The 16,976-nt window shown below is 41.8% G+C and overlaps 1 protein-coding gene across 2 annotated transcripts in view; it reads left to right on the top strand.

Annotated features, from left to right (window-relative positions):
• Nucleotides 1–5,786: 5,786 nt before the first annotated feature.
• AMFR (autocrine motility factor receptor) overlaps nt 5,787–16,976 on the top strand; it is a 44,619-nt gene continuing 33,429 nt past the window's right edge. Inside the window, exons 1-2 of one of the 2 annotated variants that reach the window (XM_053602139.1) lie at nt 5,787–6,253; nt 14,041–14,133. In XM_053602139.1, the coding sequence (XP_053458114.1) occupies nt 5,999–6,253; nt 14,041–14,133 (348 nt within the window). In that variant the 5' untranslated portion in view covers nt 5,787–5,998. Of the gene's footprint in view, nt 6,254–12,284; nt 12,304–14,040; nt 14,134–16,976 lie in introns of those variants that run through there. The other variant, XM_053602142.1, reaches the window with a different exon arrangement.

The raw sequence follows: 16,976 nt of genomic DNA, 5'->3' as shown, positions 1-16,976 counted from the left end.
TAATCCAAGTAGTACATATTCTTTTTTTTTTTTTTTTGTAGAGACAGAGTCTCACTGTACCGCCCTCGGGTAGAGTGCCGTGGCGTCACACGGCTGACAGCAACCTCTAACTCCTGGGCTTCCGCGATTCTCTTGCCTCAGCCTCCCTAGTAGCTGGGACTACAGGCGCCCGCCACAACGCCCGGCTATTTTTTTTTTGTTGTTGCAGTTTGACCGGGGCTGGGTTTGAACCCGCCACCCTCGGCATGTGGGGCCGGCGCCCTACTCGCTGAGCCACAGGCGCCGCCCCAAGTAGTACATATTCTATGTAAAACTACTACATGGCACTGGAAAATGTTTTAATAGATTGAGGGAGCCAACCTAAAAGGTTATACTTTTAAGTTACATTTAGGATTGACTTATCCCTTTAGAGAAAAGTGAAATTTGTTTTTATTCCCCCAAGTGATGAAGAGCTTGTGATTTTTAAAGAAGTAAATAATACTTAAAATGGCATAATAATAATTCAGCACTTGAATTTTTGCTGTTCACAGCATATTTGGAACTTTTTTTTTACTTTTTAGCATTGTCTTTTGACTAGTCAATTATTAGTTTGGATGTTAAAGGGTTTCATTAAGTTAGCATTACAACTAGCCAGACTTTTCTTTTTCCATGTTTAATTAGAAGTGAGAGGTGGAGGTCTTTAAAATTCAGGAGGCAAGCAAGCCATTGGCTTATAATCTCCTTTCTTTTTTTTTTTTTTTTTTTGTGGTTTTTGGCCGGGGCTGGGTTTGAACCCGCCACCTCCGGCATATGGGACCGGCGCCCTACTCCTTGAGCCACAGGCACCACCCATAATCCCCTTTCTTAAATGATGTGATTCATATGTTCTCAGCTTTTTAATGACTTCATTTTTAAAAAACTTAGTTACTGGAGATGAAATGCTTGGAGTAGCTTGTCACTATTTGAGTCCCTCAAAGTTAATGTTTTTATTATTTTATAATGTTTGCAACCGTATGTGCCAATTGCTAAAACTGTTCAGTTTGCAGTTTTGTGTATTTTATTCCAAAGAAGGCTTAGTGGTTAACTACAGTACAAGGTAGCTTCTGTAACATAAGCTTCTTCCTAGACTTCTTCCACTTGTTTTATACCACTTACTATTTGGGCTAACTTGGTTCATTTCAGCCAGTTTGCCTTGGTTTAAATATGTGTTGAGAAACATAATACTATCATTTGACTGGAGCCATAACACACACTTAATATTTATTAAGCTTGTTTTTGTGAAAAAACCTACTAAAACTTACACAAGGTTAGATTAAGCCAGCTTAGGTGTATTATATTTTAGTGATGGATTGTATTGTAAAAACAGATAAGTTGGAAATTTATGCTATTCTGTTGAAGGAAAGACCATGGTATTTAAAACTTAAATATTTGGTCACTGTATTCACTTCAGAGTGTATGAGCATCATTTACAGTTTGGCTTTGAGAACTTTTCTGGTATTAAGTTTATAGAAAATGTATAAAAGAAACTGGAGTTTTGGTTATATTTTTATATTTGTAAAGTTAAAGTTTGATTAAAATGGTCACTGTTTTTTAATTTTATTTTATTGTCATTTCAATAAAAAATACTTAAAAGAGAATGACTCTGATGGTTTTGTTACAGCCTCATTTGTGGCTGCTCATCTCTGTGCCTGTACATAGTCTTGCACTGTTATTTTTCAGTGTCAGTGGCCAACGGCTGCTGGGCAAGAGGCAGCTTGGTGTAATAGCAAGGGCCTGATGCCTTGGCCCATCTCGTTGCCCTCCTTTTGTGCTCCCCTTGTGTGTTAGCTGTGTTCTTGGCAGATTGAGTTTCCTGCAACGTGACGGGACACTGGATTTAAAACATGACCAGGAGTTAGGCGTTGCAACACAGTTGTTTTCACTTTGTGTTGTTCACATCATTAGGGACTCGGTTTCCTCATCTGCAAAGAACGTTGGCCTCTTTAGTGTTTTTTTCCTTAGACTTGCCTAGAAGTCATGTTCTGAGGCACCCACCATGGTTACCACTTGTAATATTGTGTAATTCAATACCAGCATCTTAAATAGAAACAGTGTACCCAAAATATGGGAATATATGTGTGTGTTTAAAAAAACTGCAGCCCTTCCGACACCTGTAGCTTAAGTGGCTAAGGCGCCAGCCACATACACCAGAGCTAACAGGTTTGGATTCAGCCAAGGCCTGCCAAACAACAGTGACAACTACAACCAAAAAATAGCTGGGCGTTGTGGCAGGTCCCTGTAGTCCCAGCTGCTTGGGAGGCTGAGGCAAGAGAATCGCTTAAGCCCATGAGTTAGAGGTTGCTGTGAGCTGTGATGCTATGGCACTCTATCCAGGGTGACAGCTTGAGGTTCTGTCTCAAAAACAAACAAACAAACAAACAAACAAAAAAAACCCCCACAAAACTGCAGTCCTTTGAGCCTTTAAAGTTTGAATGAAATCTGATATAGTTATTGCAAGGGTTTCCTGAAAATTTTTCTACTTGCATATTTTGTAGCAGGCACTAAAGATATTACAGAAAAGTAAAATATTGAACTGTATTTACTTTTCCTCTGTAGACTTGACAAGTTGGTTCTTTTTCCCTATCTATAAGATTGAGCAGTGGACATACTGGTCCAGCAGAATTCTGTAGGAAGACATTTAAGGCTACTGGATTAGAGATGCGATTTTGAGAATCTTAAGCAACAAGAAAACCACCCAGTCTTATTCCACATGACGGTGAAAAATCAATTGAGATCGTGAATATAAACGTTCTCAAGATAGTAAAAAAAAATATGAAAATGGCATTGTATATAGGTCTGGATCATATTGTATACAAACTAATTTGTCTGAAAGGACACATTTATTTCCTTTAAATCAAATCAGAGCCACTATTCCACAAAGATGGTAGTAATTATAGTCTTTTCAGTCATTGTTGGAAATAAAGGGCCTGTGTCCTCTCAAATCTAGGAGGCATAAATGGTACTCTGAAAAGATGTGCATGGAGAGAGCTCTAGTATTCATCATGGACTCCACTGATATTTTCTTGTCTAAGCAGGACCAGCTTCTTAAAGTCTGATGGTGTTACCGCCCTGCCACAGTTAGGGCTTCAGACTCAGCTGACATAGGTTGTCCCCAAGTCTGTGACCCAGCCTTCTTGGGCATACTAGCATTCAGCCCTTCTCCGTCCTGCTTTTTCTGGCCCTCTCATGGAGTAACATGCAGTGACTAAGCACTAGAAGTATTGGTTAAGACTTCAGAAGTCTTGTTCACTTATTGCCAAAATATTCTGGAGACAAGGATGTGCAGAGCATGTTTTTGGAGCGGGAAAGGAAAAAGTTTGGTAGAAAAATTACTAATTATTCTAGTAAAAGATCCAAATAGGCCTTTTAAGTTTTTTAAAAATGCAAATAAAAACCCCATTTATCCACTGGGCTAGAGACATGAACAGAACTTTCTCCCAAGCAGACAGACAAATGGCCAACAAACATGAAAAAAATGCTTATCGTCCCTAATCATCAGAGAAATAAAAATCAAAATTGCCTTGAAATACCACCTAACTCCAGTGAGAATAGACCACATCCCAAAGTCCCAAAGCTATAGATGCTGGCATGGGTTTGGAGAGAAGGGAACACTTATGCACTGTTGGTGTGATTACAAACTAATATAGCCTTTTATTTATTTATTTATTTTTTGAGACAGTCTCATTTTGTTGCCCCCAGTAGAGTGCTATGGTATCATAGCTCACAGCAACACAAGAATGGAAAATCAAGCATCTAATGTACTCGGTACTAATATGAAACTAGGACATAACCAACTACATAAGCACAGGAGAGAAAAACACAAATTTGAGAAGAGAGGTAGGGGTAGAAAGAGTGGGGAGGGGAGGCGAGGAGAGGAAGGTTTGATGAGGTCTGATGTGAAGGGCACTATGCAGGGTGAAGGACTCAGCTACAACTTGGATTTACCTAACAAATGCAAACAATGTAACCTAATCATATGTACCTTATAGTAATCTGAAATTAAAAAAAAAAACCTTTATATGGTCACTTTAATTTTACCTGTTCACATGGTGAATTTCCAAAAAGTTCAAGCTTGTAAAATTTTAAGATTACTAAGGGCACATCTATTAAACAGCAACCTTTTTCCTACTGTGAGAAGACAAGTTTGGTGTGTGATATCTTTTTTTTTTTTTTTTTCTCTCGTAGAGACAGAGTTTCACTTTATCGCCCTCGGTAGAGTGCCGTGGTGTCACACAGCTCACAGCAACCTCCAACTCAAATGCCCTCAAATGCCCTCAGGCAGAGAACCAAAGGGAACTGAAGCCTAATACTTATACAGACCTGGTATAAAAAGGCACAAGTGCACACATGTAAAGTCTCCTCCAACTTGAGTAAAGCCAAACTCTTCTTTCATTGAAGACTTTTTAACAAGATCTTTTCTAAAGATTCCAGCAGCTTGCCTTTTAGTCCCTAGGGGGAAAACATTCCAAGATGGATGGTAACCTTGAGAGATTTTTTGTTTTCTAATTAGTAGACTTTTAGAAAATTAGGTGTGAAAAAGTCCTTAAAAGATAATTCAGTCCTTTTCTTTAGAAAATTTTGGAAGATTCAGTAAACATTTACAGAACACCTACTCTGGGCTGGGCATTATTACAGGCCTTGGAGATACAATGAAAGGAGTTAAGACCCCCAAGGTAACACCTTTTTTTTTTTTTTTTTTTTAGTTTTTTTCTTCCTTTGTGAACAGCTTTAGTGAGATATTCACAGGTTGAAATACAATTCACTGTTTAAGTGTACAATGATTCTTAAATACATTCAGCGTTGTGCAACCATCACCTCAATTTTACATTTTCATCACTTCAAAAAGAAACTGGTACCCGTCAACTATCACCCAGTCTCCCCAGACTCCCCCCTAAGCAACCATTAATCAACATTCTGTGCTTTTGCCTATTCTGGACATTTCACAATAAATGGACTTTTACAACTAGCTTCTTAGTTTTAGCATGCTTTCAAGGTCTGTCCGCATTGTGGCATGTACCATGATGTACTTTATTTTTATGGCTGAATAGTACCCCATTTGTGGATTTCCCACATTTATCCACTCATCACTTGATGGATATTAGGATTGCTTTCCCCTTTTGGTTGTAAAGAATACTGCCATCGACCTTTTCACACAGGCAGGCTTTGCTTGGAGGTATGTCTTGGGCATGTAACTAGAAATGGAATTGCTAGGTCAAGTGGTCTTTCTTGTTTTAACTTTGAGGAATTGACACATTATTTTCTAAAGTAGCTGCACTATTTGACACATTTGCAGTGTGTAAGGGGACACAATTTTAATTGCTGCAAAATCACGTTCTTTTTTACATTCTGCTGGAGGCTACTAATAAACAGAAACTTAAGACTGAATAATACTCTTTCTTTTGGGGCCAAGGCCTCTATTATTCCCCTTGAGTTGCCAGGCCCATAGGGGTTCTCGCAGTGACCTGCTTTGCAGAGGGGAGCATGTTAAAGGAAATGAAGGGGCAAGTGAGCCCAGCCCGGCCCGGCGATCAATGCCAGCAGGCCTGGGTCACGCCCGCGCTCGGGTCGGAGCAGGTGCCCTCTGCGTCCACTGGCCCAGCCGAAGCGTGGTGTCCCTGTGGGGTAATGCTGGGTGCGGGGCCCCAGGGCCCGACGCCCGGGCCTGCGCCCTGGAGGCAACAGCGCGACCGCTGGGGGCGGGGGACCAAGGCCGCGCCCCCGCGCCCGTCCCGCCTGCGTCCCGCTGGGGGCGGCGGCCTGCCCCGAGCCCGCCGAGGCTCTTCCGCGCCGGCAGGGGCAGCAGCGGAAGCGGCGCGGGGCGGAGCGGCGCGAGCAGCCAGGAACGGCCCGGCCCGGCCCGGCCCGGCGCGGCGGCGGCGGCGACGCCAGAGCCCGTGGGCGCCGTTCGCGAGGCCACCGCGGGGTCCGGCCGCAGCGCAGGGAGGCCTGCGGTCTGGAGGCCGCCGCTGCCGCCACCGCCATGCCTCTGCTCTTCCTGGAGCGCTTCCCCTGGCCCAGCCTCCGCACCTATACGGGCCTCAGCGGCCTGGCCCTGCTGGGCACCATCGTCAGCGCCTACCGCGCCCTCAGCCAGCCCGAGGCCGGGCCGGGCGAGCCCGAGCCGCTAACGGCTTCGCTGCAGCCCGATCCGCCCGAACCCGCCCGGCCGAGCGCCGGGGGACCCCGGGCCCGCGACGTGGCCCAGTACCTGCTCTCGGACAGCCTCTTCGTGTGGGTGAGCGAGGCCGCCGGGGCCGCGGAGGGGGCGGGGGCGGGGGCCGCCGTGTCACCCATTATCCGGGGGGGCGTGGCTGGGGCGACGGGCCCCCTCCCCCCGGGACCCCCGCGTGCGAGCGCCAGGGGTGGGCCCCGGCCGGAGAGCGCCTCGGCGGGAGCGGGGTGAGGCGGTGGGGTCCCCACGGCGTGGGTGCGAGGAGGAGGCCCCGAGCGGCGGGACCGGGTGCGGGGCTCGAGAAGGGAGGCCGGGGGCGGGGGTCGCGCCGGGCAGCCACGTCGGGATTTCCGGGGACCCTCGGGAGGACACTGGAAGATCTCAAAGGGCAGGTTCAAGGGGACGCCAGGATCCGGGGCGCGTTTCCCCGAGTGTCTGGCGAAGTGGAGGGAAGTTGAAATGCTTTTCCGACTTGGTCTAGCGTGGGAATATTGTTAGCGGGTTTCCGATGGAGAGGAGGAAGCCGGAGAAGGAGAAGCCCGAGCGAACTTGAGTTTGGGGGAGTTTTGGGCATTTGGGTGTGTGTGGACGTTCCCGTGGGGGGAGAGACCATCTCCATCAACTTTTTTCCTTTGCCATTTAATATGGTGTTTTGGTTTTCCTCTTGGGTGAAACACCCCACAAACCTTACTTCCTTTTCTGCTGCTTTTACCTGATGATTCACGGCGGTTTCCTTAGATGTCTGAAGGCAGCAAAACATTCGGAGGCAAGAAGCAACTCATCATTTTAACTCCGTATTTCTCCTTTTCGTCATCCATTTTAAAACAAGGTTTTTAAGTTGTCTGCCCCTGCAAGATAAGCAACATTTACAAGGAAGAAGTGCTGGTTTCGTGTATTAGAACAGATAATTTCAGTCTAAGCAGATCAACAGTAGTTTGGCTAAAGAATTTTGCCTTCACCTTGGCCTTGAATGCCTCTTATGTTAACCCCACAGTGAGCAGAAAAGTTACTCCAGGATTTAAAGTCTGTCACTTAGATTTACTGTGGCTTCTTGGATCTTGTCTTCTGCATGTTCTCATTTGGGGCTGCAAGTAGGCTGTAAATGACTGAGATGTTAATATTCCAAGTTTGTGGAATGAATGCAACTCATTTGCCATAATTAATCCCACTGTGCTTCATAAGGAAGCAGTGGGATTTATGAACTCTGAGGGCTGTGGATTAAGTCTCCTGGTCCTTCTGATGCAGAGTTTAGTAGAAGGCAGTGAAGGGTGAAGTTCCTGGTTCTCCACAGCTGGGTGAAGCTGAACATTACCCAAGAAGGGAGAAGAACCCTCATCTCTTGTTTAATTTCAAATCTATTTCTGCATTTGAGTTAGCAGGTAAACAAAGTGATGTGAAGACTGCTTTTGCCAGATTTTAACATTATTAATGTGGTCTTCGGTATATCTTTTTAAAGTCTAAGATACAAATAAGGCTCAGAAAGAACTATTTTATTTATTTGACAACCGGTATTGCTTAATGATTTTGTTTCCCTAGGAATTTCTTCTTATAAAGCTCATGTTCAAATCTAAAGTTGATACGTTTTCATAAAACTTTAAGTCTATTGAATTTTTGGTGAAAATTTTTATTTTTAAGCCAATTTCCATTGTTGGCTTTTTCAGTTGAGGTCTGGTTTCATCCAAGTCTGCCATTTTTTCCTCTTTGATACTTCCATTTCTCAGTTGATAGAGTGTTTTTTCTTCTGTCTTTCCTTTGGGATCATCACATGTTTATGTTGGTCTTCCTTGATTTCTCAGACCCTTTAGCAGCTGAATAGAAGTCTTGATCTCAAAGGCCTTCCTCAGTGGCCTGACAGATAAAGTTGTTGAGTGAATACTGTGTGTGGTGGGGCCTTTGTCAAGTGGTTGCTCCTTGTACTCTCCCCACATTCTCTTGAATTCAGATTCATTTTTTTTTCTTTTTTCAAAAACACAGCCAGCCAAGGCCATGGAACACAAAACAAAACCTGATCCTTCTGCCAGCTTGCAAATCCTGCTAGCTACTATTCAGCACGTTGAAATCTCTGAAACTTTGTAGAGCACCATTTAGAATAATATAGGTCTAATACCATCTCAAGAGGTTTTTCAATTGAGGGTGTATTTGTGAATAACACTTTTCCCCTACTCTCAGTAAGATGGCAAAAGTTAGTAAGTGTCTATATACAAAAAGACAGTGGAGTTTGGAGGAAGGAGAAAGGAATTTTGCCTAGGGAAGGACTCATGGAAGGTGGTTGTTAAACTTAGGCTTAGAAGTAGGGAATGGTCCCAACAAGCAGTGAAAGCTATTTCAGGTAGTGAAAATAGCATGTGACATTCTATGTGGCACAGGACAGGACAGTACTGGACATGTGGAGAATGAGAGAGTGGTCCATAAAGCAGGCTGTTAAATAAAAAAATCTGTTGGATCGGGCAGCGCCTGTGGCTCAAAGGAGTAGAGCGCCAGCCCTATATGCCAGAGGTGGCAGGTTCAAACCCAGCCCTGGCCAAAAACTGCAAAAAAACCCATCTGTTGGATCTTCTCATTTAAGAGGGGGGTTGAGACGGTGAAGCCAGGTTGGTATACCAGAGGTGGGGCCAGGTGTGAGAGACAGGAAAGGGTAAGCAACCCCTTTGAAGGTTTGTTTCTCAAAATCTGCCCCTCTGGCAGATGGGTTTAGTTGTTCTTGGGGTAATTGTAAAATGTAGTTTCCTTGCCTTTAACTGGAGAGGAGACTGATGGAGCCCTGGAATCTTCATTTTAATGAATACCTTCAGTGATTCTAGGCACACTAGTGGTTGAGAAACTGACCCGAGGGGGGTGGTGGTGGAGGTGTGTGAAGGTCTTTTAACCTTGACCTTGCCTGCTCTATCAAGAGTGTGGGCCTTATGTTGTGGACTGTGGGAAGCCATTGATGGGGGTTAAGTGAAGGTGGGGCATGGAGGTATGGGAGGCTGTCACAATGAGATGATTTTTTTCGGAAGGCAGTCTGTGGAAGCAGTGTGGAAGATAGGTTTATGTAGAGTGGGAAGAGCACAGGAGATCACCTAAAACCATCTCCTCCCAAGGAAGCTTCTCCCTGAGATCTGATGTTAAAAACAGGTTGAGGGGGGTCTCTAAGGTTTTTACACTAATAACTACGCAGATTTGACTTGATCACTTGTCTTCATAAGTCTTTTTAGAACTTCCATTCTAAAGTTTTATTCCCCATAGTTATTCATTTCTAGTCTTACTTTACATTACTCAGATGCCACTACCAGCATTTTTTTGGATTGTTCAGGTGTTTGGGGTTTTCTGCTTTCTTTTTTTTTTTTTTTTTTTTATTGTAGAGACAGAGTCTCACTTTATGGCCCTCGGTAGAGTGCCGTGGCCTCACACAGCTCACAGCAACCTCCAACTCCTGGGCTTAAGCGATTCTCTTGCCTCAGCCTCCCGAGCAGCTGGGACTACAGGCGCCCGCCACAACGCCCGGCTATTTTTTGGTTGCAGTTCAGCCGGGACTGGGTTTGAACCCGCCACCCTCGGTATATGGGGCCGGCGCCTTACCGACTGAGCCACAGGCGTCGCCCCCGTTTTCTGCTTTCTTACTCATTATTTTCATCACTTTCTTTCCCTTTTCTGTTTTTTTACAGATTTGCTTCAGAAATTTTAAGAGCAAGACATGTAGATGGAGAAATAGAAATGTGAAACGTGTTAAGGTTCTGACTTAATTATATGCAAATAATATAATATTATTTCTTTATTTTTAGGATTTTCTTGGTAATTCTCCAAACAAATAGAAGTCTAGATGGGAGGGGCGGGGGGGGGAACAAAAACAAACAAAAAAACCCCTACCGAAACCAAAAAAGGATAAAACTGAATTGGCTATTTAGAACAGATTGGCAAAAGGTGGCAGCCTATTTTTGTGCTAAGAATGGGTTTTACGGGCGGCTCCTGTGGCTCAGTGAGTAGGGTGCCGGCCCCATATACCAAGGGTGGCGGGTTCAGACCCAGCCCCGGCCAAACTGCAACAAAAAAATAGCCAGGCGTTGTGGTGGGCGCCTGTAGTCCCAGCTACTTGGGAGGCTGAGGCAGGAGAATCGCCTAAGCCCAGGAGTTGGAGGTTGCTGTGAGCTGTGTGACGCCATGGCACTCTACCAAGGGCAATAAAGTGAAACTCTGTCTCTACAAAAACAAACAAACAAAAGAATGGGTTTTACATTTTTAAAGGTTGTAAAAAAATTAATAAGCATATAGAGCCTACAATATTTACTGAGAGCCCTTTAAGGAAAAGCTGCCAACTCCTGTTTTAAAAAGCCTATTATAGTCACATAATTATAAAACTTAAGAGCTAGAAGTGACTTCCTGGGTTGGGGTCTTGATGATTGAATACTCCAAAGAATATGGGAGAACAATGTTAGCTCCAGAAATATTGGGGCAGCAAAAGGGGGAAAAAATGCTAAATTCTTAAGTAATTGGATATGGGCCTAGATGACTTTAAAATAAAGGAAACGCCTTCTGGGTAAGGGGCCAGGGGACTGCTGTTTGATTACTAGGTGTGCTTTCCATACTTAGTCTTCAGTTTACCTCCCTAAAAGAGGAACGCAGCAATTATTGATGTGGTAATGGGGAGTATGTATCTTAGTATTTTGTACCTATCTCTGGAAGGCTGCAGACAGGTAATAATGTATGAATTGTCCTGAAATGGAGGGAACCAGCAAATGGTGGTGGGGAAAGAGGTAGTCTTGGTGTTAGGTAGAAGGCTGAGACAAGACTCGTGTCATCACAAACTCATGAATAATCCCCTCCTGGTGGCCACCTTTAACAGGGTCAAAGCTTTCTCCATAGTGATAAATGTAGCCACACCAATTGTTAATCACTTTCCTACCCTTTCCTCCCAGGTAGGCCTAACTACTTTATAATTTAGTTTCTGTTTTTTTTTTTCTCAACAGAAAAGTAGAGCCATTCTGGGAGGGAAATTTTCTCGCATTAGGGGCATTAACGTTAAGCTTGGTTCAGTAGGGGTTGCTTGGATCACTGAGTTCTGACCTGTTGTGGACTGTTCAGGAACAAGCACAACTTGTTTTATTTTTTATTTTTCTGTAGACTAAAAAAAATAAAGGCATTTGGTGAGGTTAGGGGAAAAAAATATTTAAGTTTTTGATAGCAGTATAGCTGTGGGAAGCTTTTCGGTAGTATTTTAGTATAGTAGGAAGACTGTGTGTTTGAACAAGCTTAACTTGTGACTTTGGCCACCCAGTTTTGGTTCGTTACTCATCCGTATGTCATCATACGGTGAGAAAAATAACGTGGACTTTCAGAACTGGTCAGATTAGTTTAGTAGATTATAAACTTTAAAACAATTAAAAAATAGGTGATATGTGCTTGTGGTACAAACGTTAAATGCTACAAAAGTGATACGCAGTGAAAAGGACTCCCCCCCCCCCAATATCCCTGTTTCCTTCTGCCAGAAATGGCCGTTACCAGATTCTTGTTAATTAGTGCTGGTGTTAAGTGGGAGACTGAGAAATACCCGTACTGATCAAGTCTTTAACACAGTTCACATCTACATAGTATATAAACATGTATGTGCACATGTTCGTTCTTTCTTACACAGTGTATCATAACATAGTAATCACATTTTTGCACTGTGCTTTTTTTTCAGTGAATAAATTATCCTGAAGGTTCTATATAATGCTAGTAAGTATAAAGCTGCTAAATTGGTTTTATTACAATTTATTTAACTAAGTCTCCCTGATGGACATTTATTTTTCATTTTTTTTTTTGCTATTATTAAATAATAATAATGTAGTGAATCCCTTGAAGTTTGGATTCTACCTACAAAGAAAAATTATTAAGAGTTAGCTCTGTAGAGCAAGTGCTTTGGGATTTACTTTTGAAATGAGGACTGGTGAAATTGTGTTTCTTTCCGTACAGGTTAAATATCCCTTATCTGAAATGCTTGGGACCAGAAGTGTTTCAGATTTCAGGTTTTTTTTTTTTTTTTTTCAGATTTTTGGGTGTTTGCATACAAATGGTGAACTAGCCTGGGGATGGAACGCAGGTGTAAACACGAATCTCATTTATGTTTCATTCACACCTTACACACACACCTGAAGGTAGTTTTATTTTCTTTTGATAACACTGGATGAACTGTTTGTTGGGTCCCTGTGTTTTGACTGTGACCTGTGGCGTGAAGTCAAGTCTGGGATTTTCCACTTGTGGTGTCATAGTGGTTGCTCAGTATGAACAGGTGCTTAATTTGCTGCATTTATTTTTAAAATTCATATAACTACATGCAAAAATGGGAAGAATTCTCTTTTCAAAATTTGCGTTTCAATTAAGTTTGGGGGATGTTTGTGGGATATGGCCTGAGGGGTTATGTTTTTTGTGTTTTATGACATTTAATTAACATGGCTGAGATTGGCTGGTTTAGATCACAACGAAGATGAGCCTTGTTACTATCTCTTCCATCCCCTTGAAAATTAGCTTTCCAAGGTATCTGGACCATTTCGAATAGGTCTGTTACACAAGGAGTCACAAATTAGGAAGCCACAGATTGGAATGTTTTAGGTAACGAGGCTTTTTTTCTCCTGGTTATTTGAAGGATTTTAGTACCAAAACAGTTTCTTTTATAAGCATAACTATTTTTATTTCAACCTCTTAAGAATATATCACGTACTTCCTTGCCCTGTTAGGCAGAATAGAACTGAATTTAGTCATTTGTAGTGAATCAAGGCTTCCATTACATCTTCTCCCAAAGCGATGGGTAGTGTGAGGTACTGAAGAGATCTGAGGGAGCTTGCTTGGTTAAATTACTCTCTTCCATTACTTTACTTTAAATTATCATTTGCTTTTAAGAGTAGAAGGAAGAATGGCTTGGGAAGAGGAATATGGTCTCTTTTCCTGTAAACTTAGTGAATCCCAGGTTGACGCAGCCTTTGCGTTGAGGTGGTATTCCTTTTCATTTGATTTCAATGAAAGTCATCTTTACTGTCTTTATCAAGGTGCTGTGACTTGTTTGAGAATCATTTCAGCATCAGTTGTGTGATATACCCCCCTAACTGAGTCATCAGGGACAGCCCCCTCTTCCATTTTGTAAGCATTAGGATTTATTGTTTAGGTGTAAGAATTTCTATCTCTTAAGTATTAAAAAACAAGTTTCCTCACGGACTGTTGAAGGAGGCCTTTGTTTTGCGCTGATGTCTTCATTTCTCAGCCCCTTCACCAGTTTTCTTTTCTTCTCTTTTCCGTTCCTTGTAAGAATCCCCACTCCCCTGTAAGGCTCCAGAACCTTCACTTTGAAGCTAACATCAAGCATGGAGAACATTTGATTTTTGGTTGGGCAGATTGTCCCATTGCAACATGTGTTGAAATGTACCTATTTTTTTGGTTATATCAGATCTTCATGGTTTTGTGACCTTTTTCTGACCATCAATACTCCTACCCCCTCAACCTCTTTTTAGTTTGGGAGGGAAGGGTGCTGGATTTTACTTTTCATGATAACTTCACTTTCTGCAACAGTTTTCTTCAAGGCCATCAAAATCCTACTGTAGGAAATGATGTGCTAGGAAGTCCCTGCAGGTCACAGGTTGACCCAGTTTTGTAGGTACAGTCCATGGTTTATGCACAGTTCAGTTAAGACTGAAAGGTAAGGTGGTCTGCTAGCGGCTGCATACTGGGTCAAGGAATCGTGAGTTACCGGATAAGCTCATGCGTCCCACTACCCCTAAAAGTGTCCCTACTTTTGGAAAGCCTCATTAGAAATGATGGCTGAATTCCTCATATGAAATTTTTAGAGCTGATTTATTTTTCAGTGGGAAGAAATAAACTCTCTTTCTTTGGTTTGTGCACAGGTTCTAGTAAATACTGCCTGCTGTGTTTTGATGTTGGTGGCTAAGCTCATCCAGTGTATTGTGTTTGGCCCTCTTCGGGTGAGCGAGAGGCAGGTAAGTCTAGACAGAAAGCATGGATTCTTGTGACCAGATACATATATTTTTGTAATTTCTATTTGGTATAATTTCAAACTTAGGAAATAAGTTCCATGAATACAACATACTCCTATACATTCTTTATCTAGATTCACCAGTTACTCATATTTTGTTCCATTTGCTTTAATATTCACTTTTTACTTACAAATACATTTTTTGGATCCATTCGAGAGTAAGTTGTGGACATCATATTTCTTTACCCTTTATATGTATTTAATAAGATTAATAAATACTTTAATATGTATTTTCTAAGATTAAGGACATTTTCTTACATAACTATAGCACAATGCTTAAAATCAGGAAATTTAGCACTTTGTCTAATCCAGTCTATAGTTAGTATAGCCAAATTGTCCTAATATTGTTGTTTATAGCTATTTTCCCCATGGCTTTTACAAATGTAGTTTTTCAAGGAGCATAGATTTTTAACTTGATCATAAACATCACTCTTTAGAATATGGGTTCTTTTGCAAAGGAATTTACTGAGAGATTTTTCTCTGGAAAAGTAAATTAAGATTTATTGTTCGGCAGGCATAATATTAGGTGACTTGTTCTTGTTTTAGGTGAGATTGTCTGAAATATGAACATAACTCTCTGAATGTGTGTATGGGCAGGGACGCTTCCAAGGAAGAATTATGCCACAAGCACACTGTATAAATTGGCAGTTCCCCGAGGATTTTAGTGGGTACAGTGTAGAATGGTAGGTTATAAAGCAAGAATTTAGAACTGGCCTTCGAAACAACTTAAGAACAAAAGTATATTTTACTCTCACTCATCCCGGTGATAAGATGTGGGAACTTACCACACTGAAAGTGTAACAGTGGCTTCCCAGCATGTCCAAAGTGCAGTGTTGTATTCTGTCCATGCCTGCCCTTTTCAACTCAGATCTCATTTTGTGAAATCAGATGAGGACCTAGTTTAGTGCTGAAATGTGGTTATTCTGTATTTGAGCCCTTGAAACCTGTTAAGAGGACTGTTTTGTTTTCCCAGAGTTTTTTTCCTTAGGAAGTGTTCAGTATTTTCTCCAGAGCATCAATTTGAGAGGTCCTAGATAGAGTCAGTAGAACATAGGAGGTTTTCTTGTAGTTGCAAAAGCTCCTTTGATACTTTTTCTTCAAACTTTTCTTCATGTTTAATTTACTTCTTCAAGGTTTTGATTTATAACAGAAATCATATCAGGCAGGTCTAGTGTGTGGATCTGGTGCTGGTGGGCATTACATACATTCTTTTTCTTCTAGCTAGCAGGTGAAAATTTATAGAAAACATAACCTTGGAGTATTTCAGAGATTTTTTTACTTTGAGTTTATTCAGTGTAGATGACCTTTCATGCTGTGTTGGGTTGGCTTATTTTATTAATGTCTCCAGTAGCATTATTAGGAACCATTTTGAGTTAGAACTCTGTGGAATGGGTTTGCTCTGTGTATGCTTCAAGTTCAAAAATTAGAGGAATGCTAGAGGCAGAGACATTGAATATGTAAAATGAACCAAATATTAAACTATTAAGTAGAGGTTTAGGGCAAGGAAGTTTCTGATTTTCTTTTTTTAAGCACCTAATGCCCACTGTGGCACATATCAAGCCCTTTGTACATATTAAATTATATAATCCCCCAAAAGTCTGTGAGGTATATGCTGTTACTGGGATGGGGAAACCGAAGCATAGAGATGTTATGTGACTTTCCCAAGGTGATATAGCAACTAAGTGGCAAAGCCAGGATTCAAAACTGTAGCACAAAATTTCATAGGTTCAGCTTATACTTTCCCTGCCCCAGGTCTGGAAACAGACATTCCTTAAGGATGCCTAGTTCATCTTATTGGGTGATGGTGTTCAGAAGCCAAGACCCACACCAGTTCTGTGTGCTTATTGCTCTTGGGGTATCTTTGCTCTTTTGGTGGACAGAGTTAGGGAATACTCCCTGACTATTTCCATTTCGTTTTGTTCTCTGTATAATAGCCATACAGAATACAGTGTGTATAAGTTCTTAAAATAATTCTTATCTTTAAGGACTCATCAATTTGTTATACATTTTGCTTGTTTTTGTTTTCTAAAAAGTTTTTTGAATTTGTAAAGATTTACTTGGTTCCAATTGCATATCAAAGTACGCCTAGAGGTCATACTTGCTTTCTTATTGTCTTCATCCAGTTCCTCCCACCCCATAGGTGTTTCAATAGTATATTTTAATATTTGGTGAGGCCTTCTTTTTTTTTTTAGGATACATTTTTTTTTTTCTTTTTTTGAGATAGAATCTCAAGCTGTCACCCTGGGTAGACTGCCGTGGCGTCACAACTCACAGCAACCTCAAACTCCTGGCTTAAGCAATTCTCCTGCTTCAGCCTCCCAAGTAGCTGGGACCACAGGTGCCCACCACAACGCCCGGCTATTTTTTGGTTGCAGTTGTCATTGTTGTTTGGCGGGTCTGGGCTGGATTCGAACCCGCTAGCTATGGGTTCGAATGTGGCGCTCCAGCTACTTGAGCCACAGGCGCTGAGCCAGTAATAAATATTTTTAAAACTGTTTAAGTCCTCAGTGTAGAAAAGAGTACAGTAAAGCAAATATATACACCCACTGCTTATGAGAATATATACTTACAGAACTTTGGAAATCAGGTGGCTATTATTTATAAACCGTAAAAACATTTGTAATCTTTGATTTGATTGTGCTGATGATACATACAAAGGTGTTTATTATAATGTTTTCTGCATGGTGAAAAATTGAAAGCAGTGTCATTGTCCATCTGGAACCACTAAAATGGTATCTGGGTCTGTTTAGAGAATATTCATTGTCATTGGTGAGGTTTTCACAAGAT

This window comes from Nycticebus coucang, chromosome 2 (assembly GCF_027406575.1).
Source record: "Nycticebus coucang isolate mNycCou1 chromosome 2, mNycCou1.pri, whole genome shotgun sequence".
Taxonomy (NCBI): domain Eukaryota; kingdom Metazoa; phylum Chordata; class Mammalia; order Primates; family Lorisidae; genus Nycticebus; species Nycticebus coucang.
Note: the sequence above shows the minus strand (reverse complement) of the source record. Positions and strands in the feature narration are given on the sequence as shown.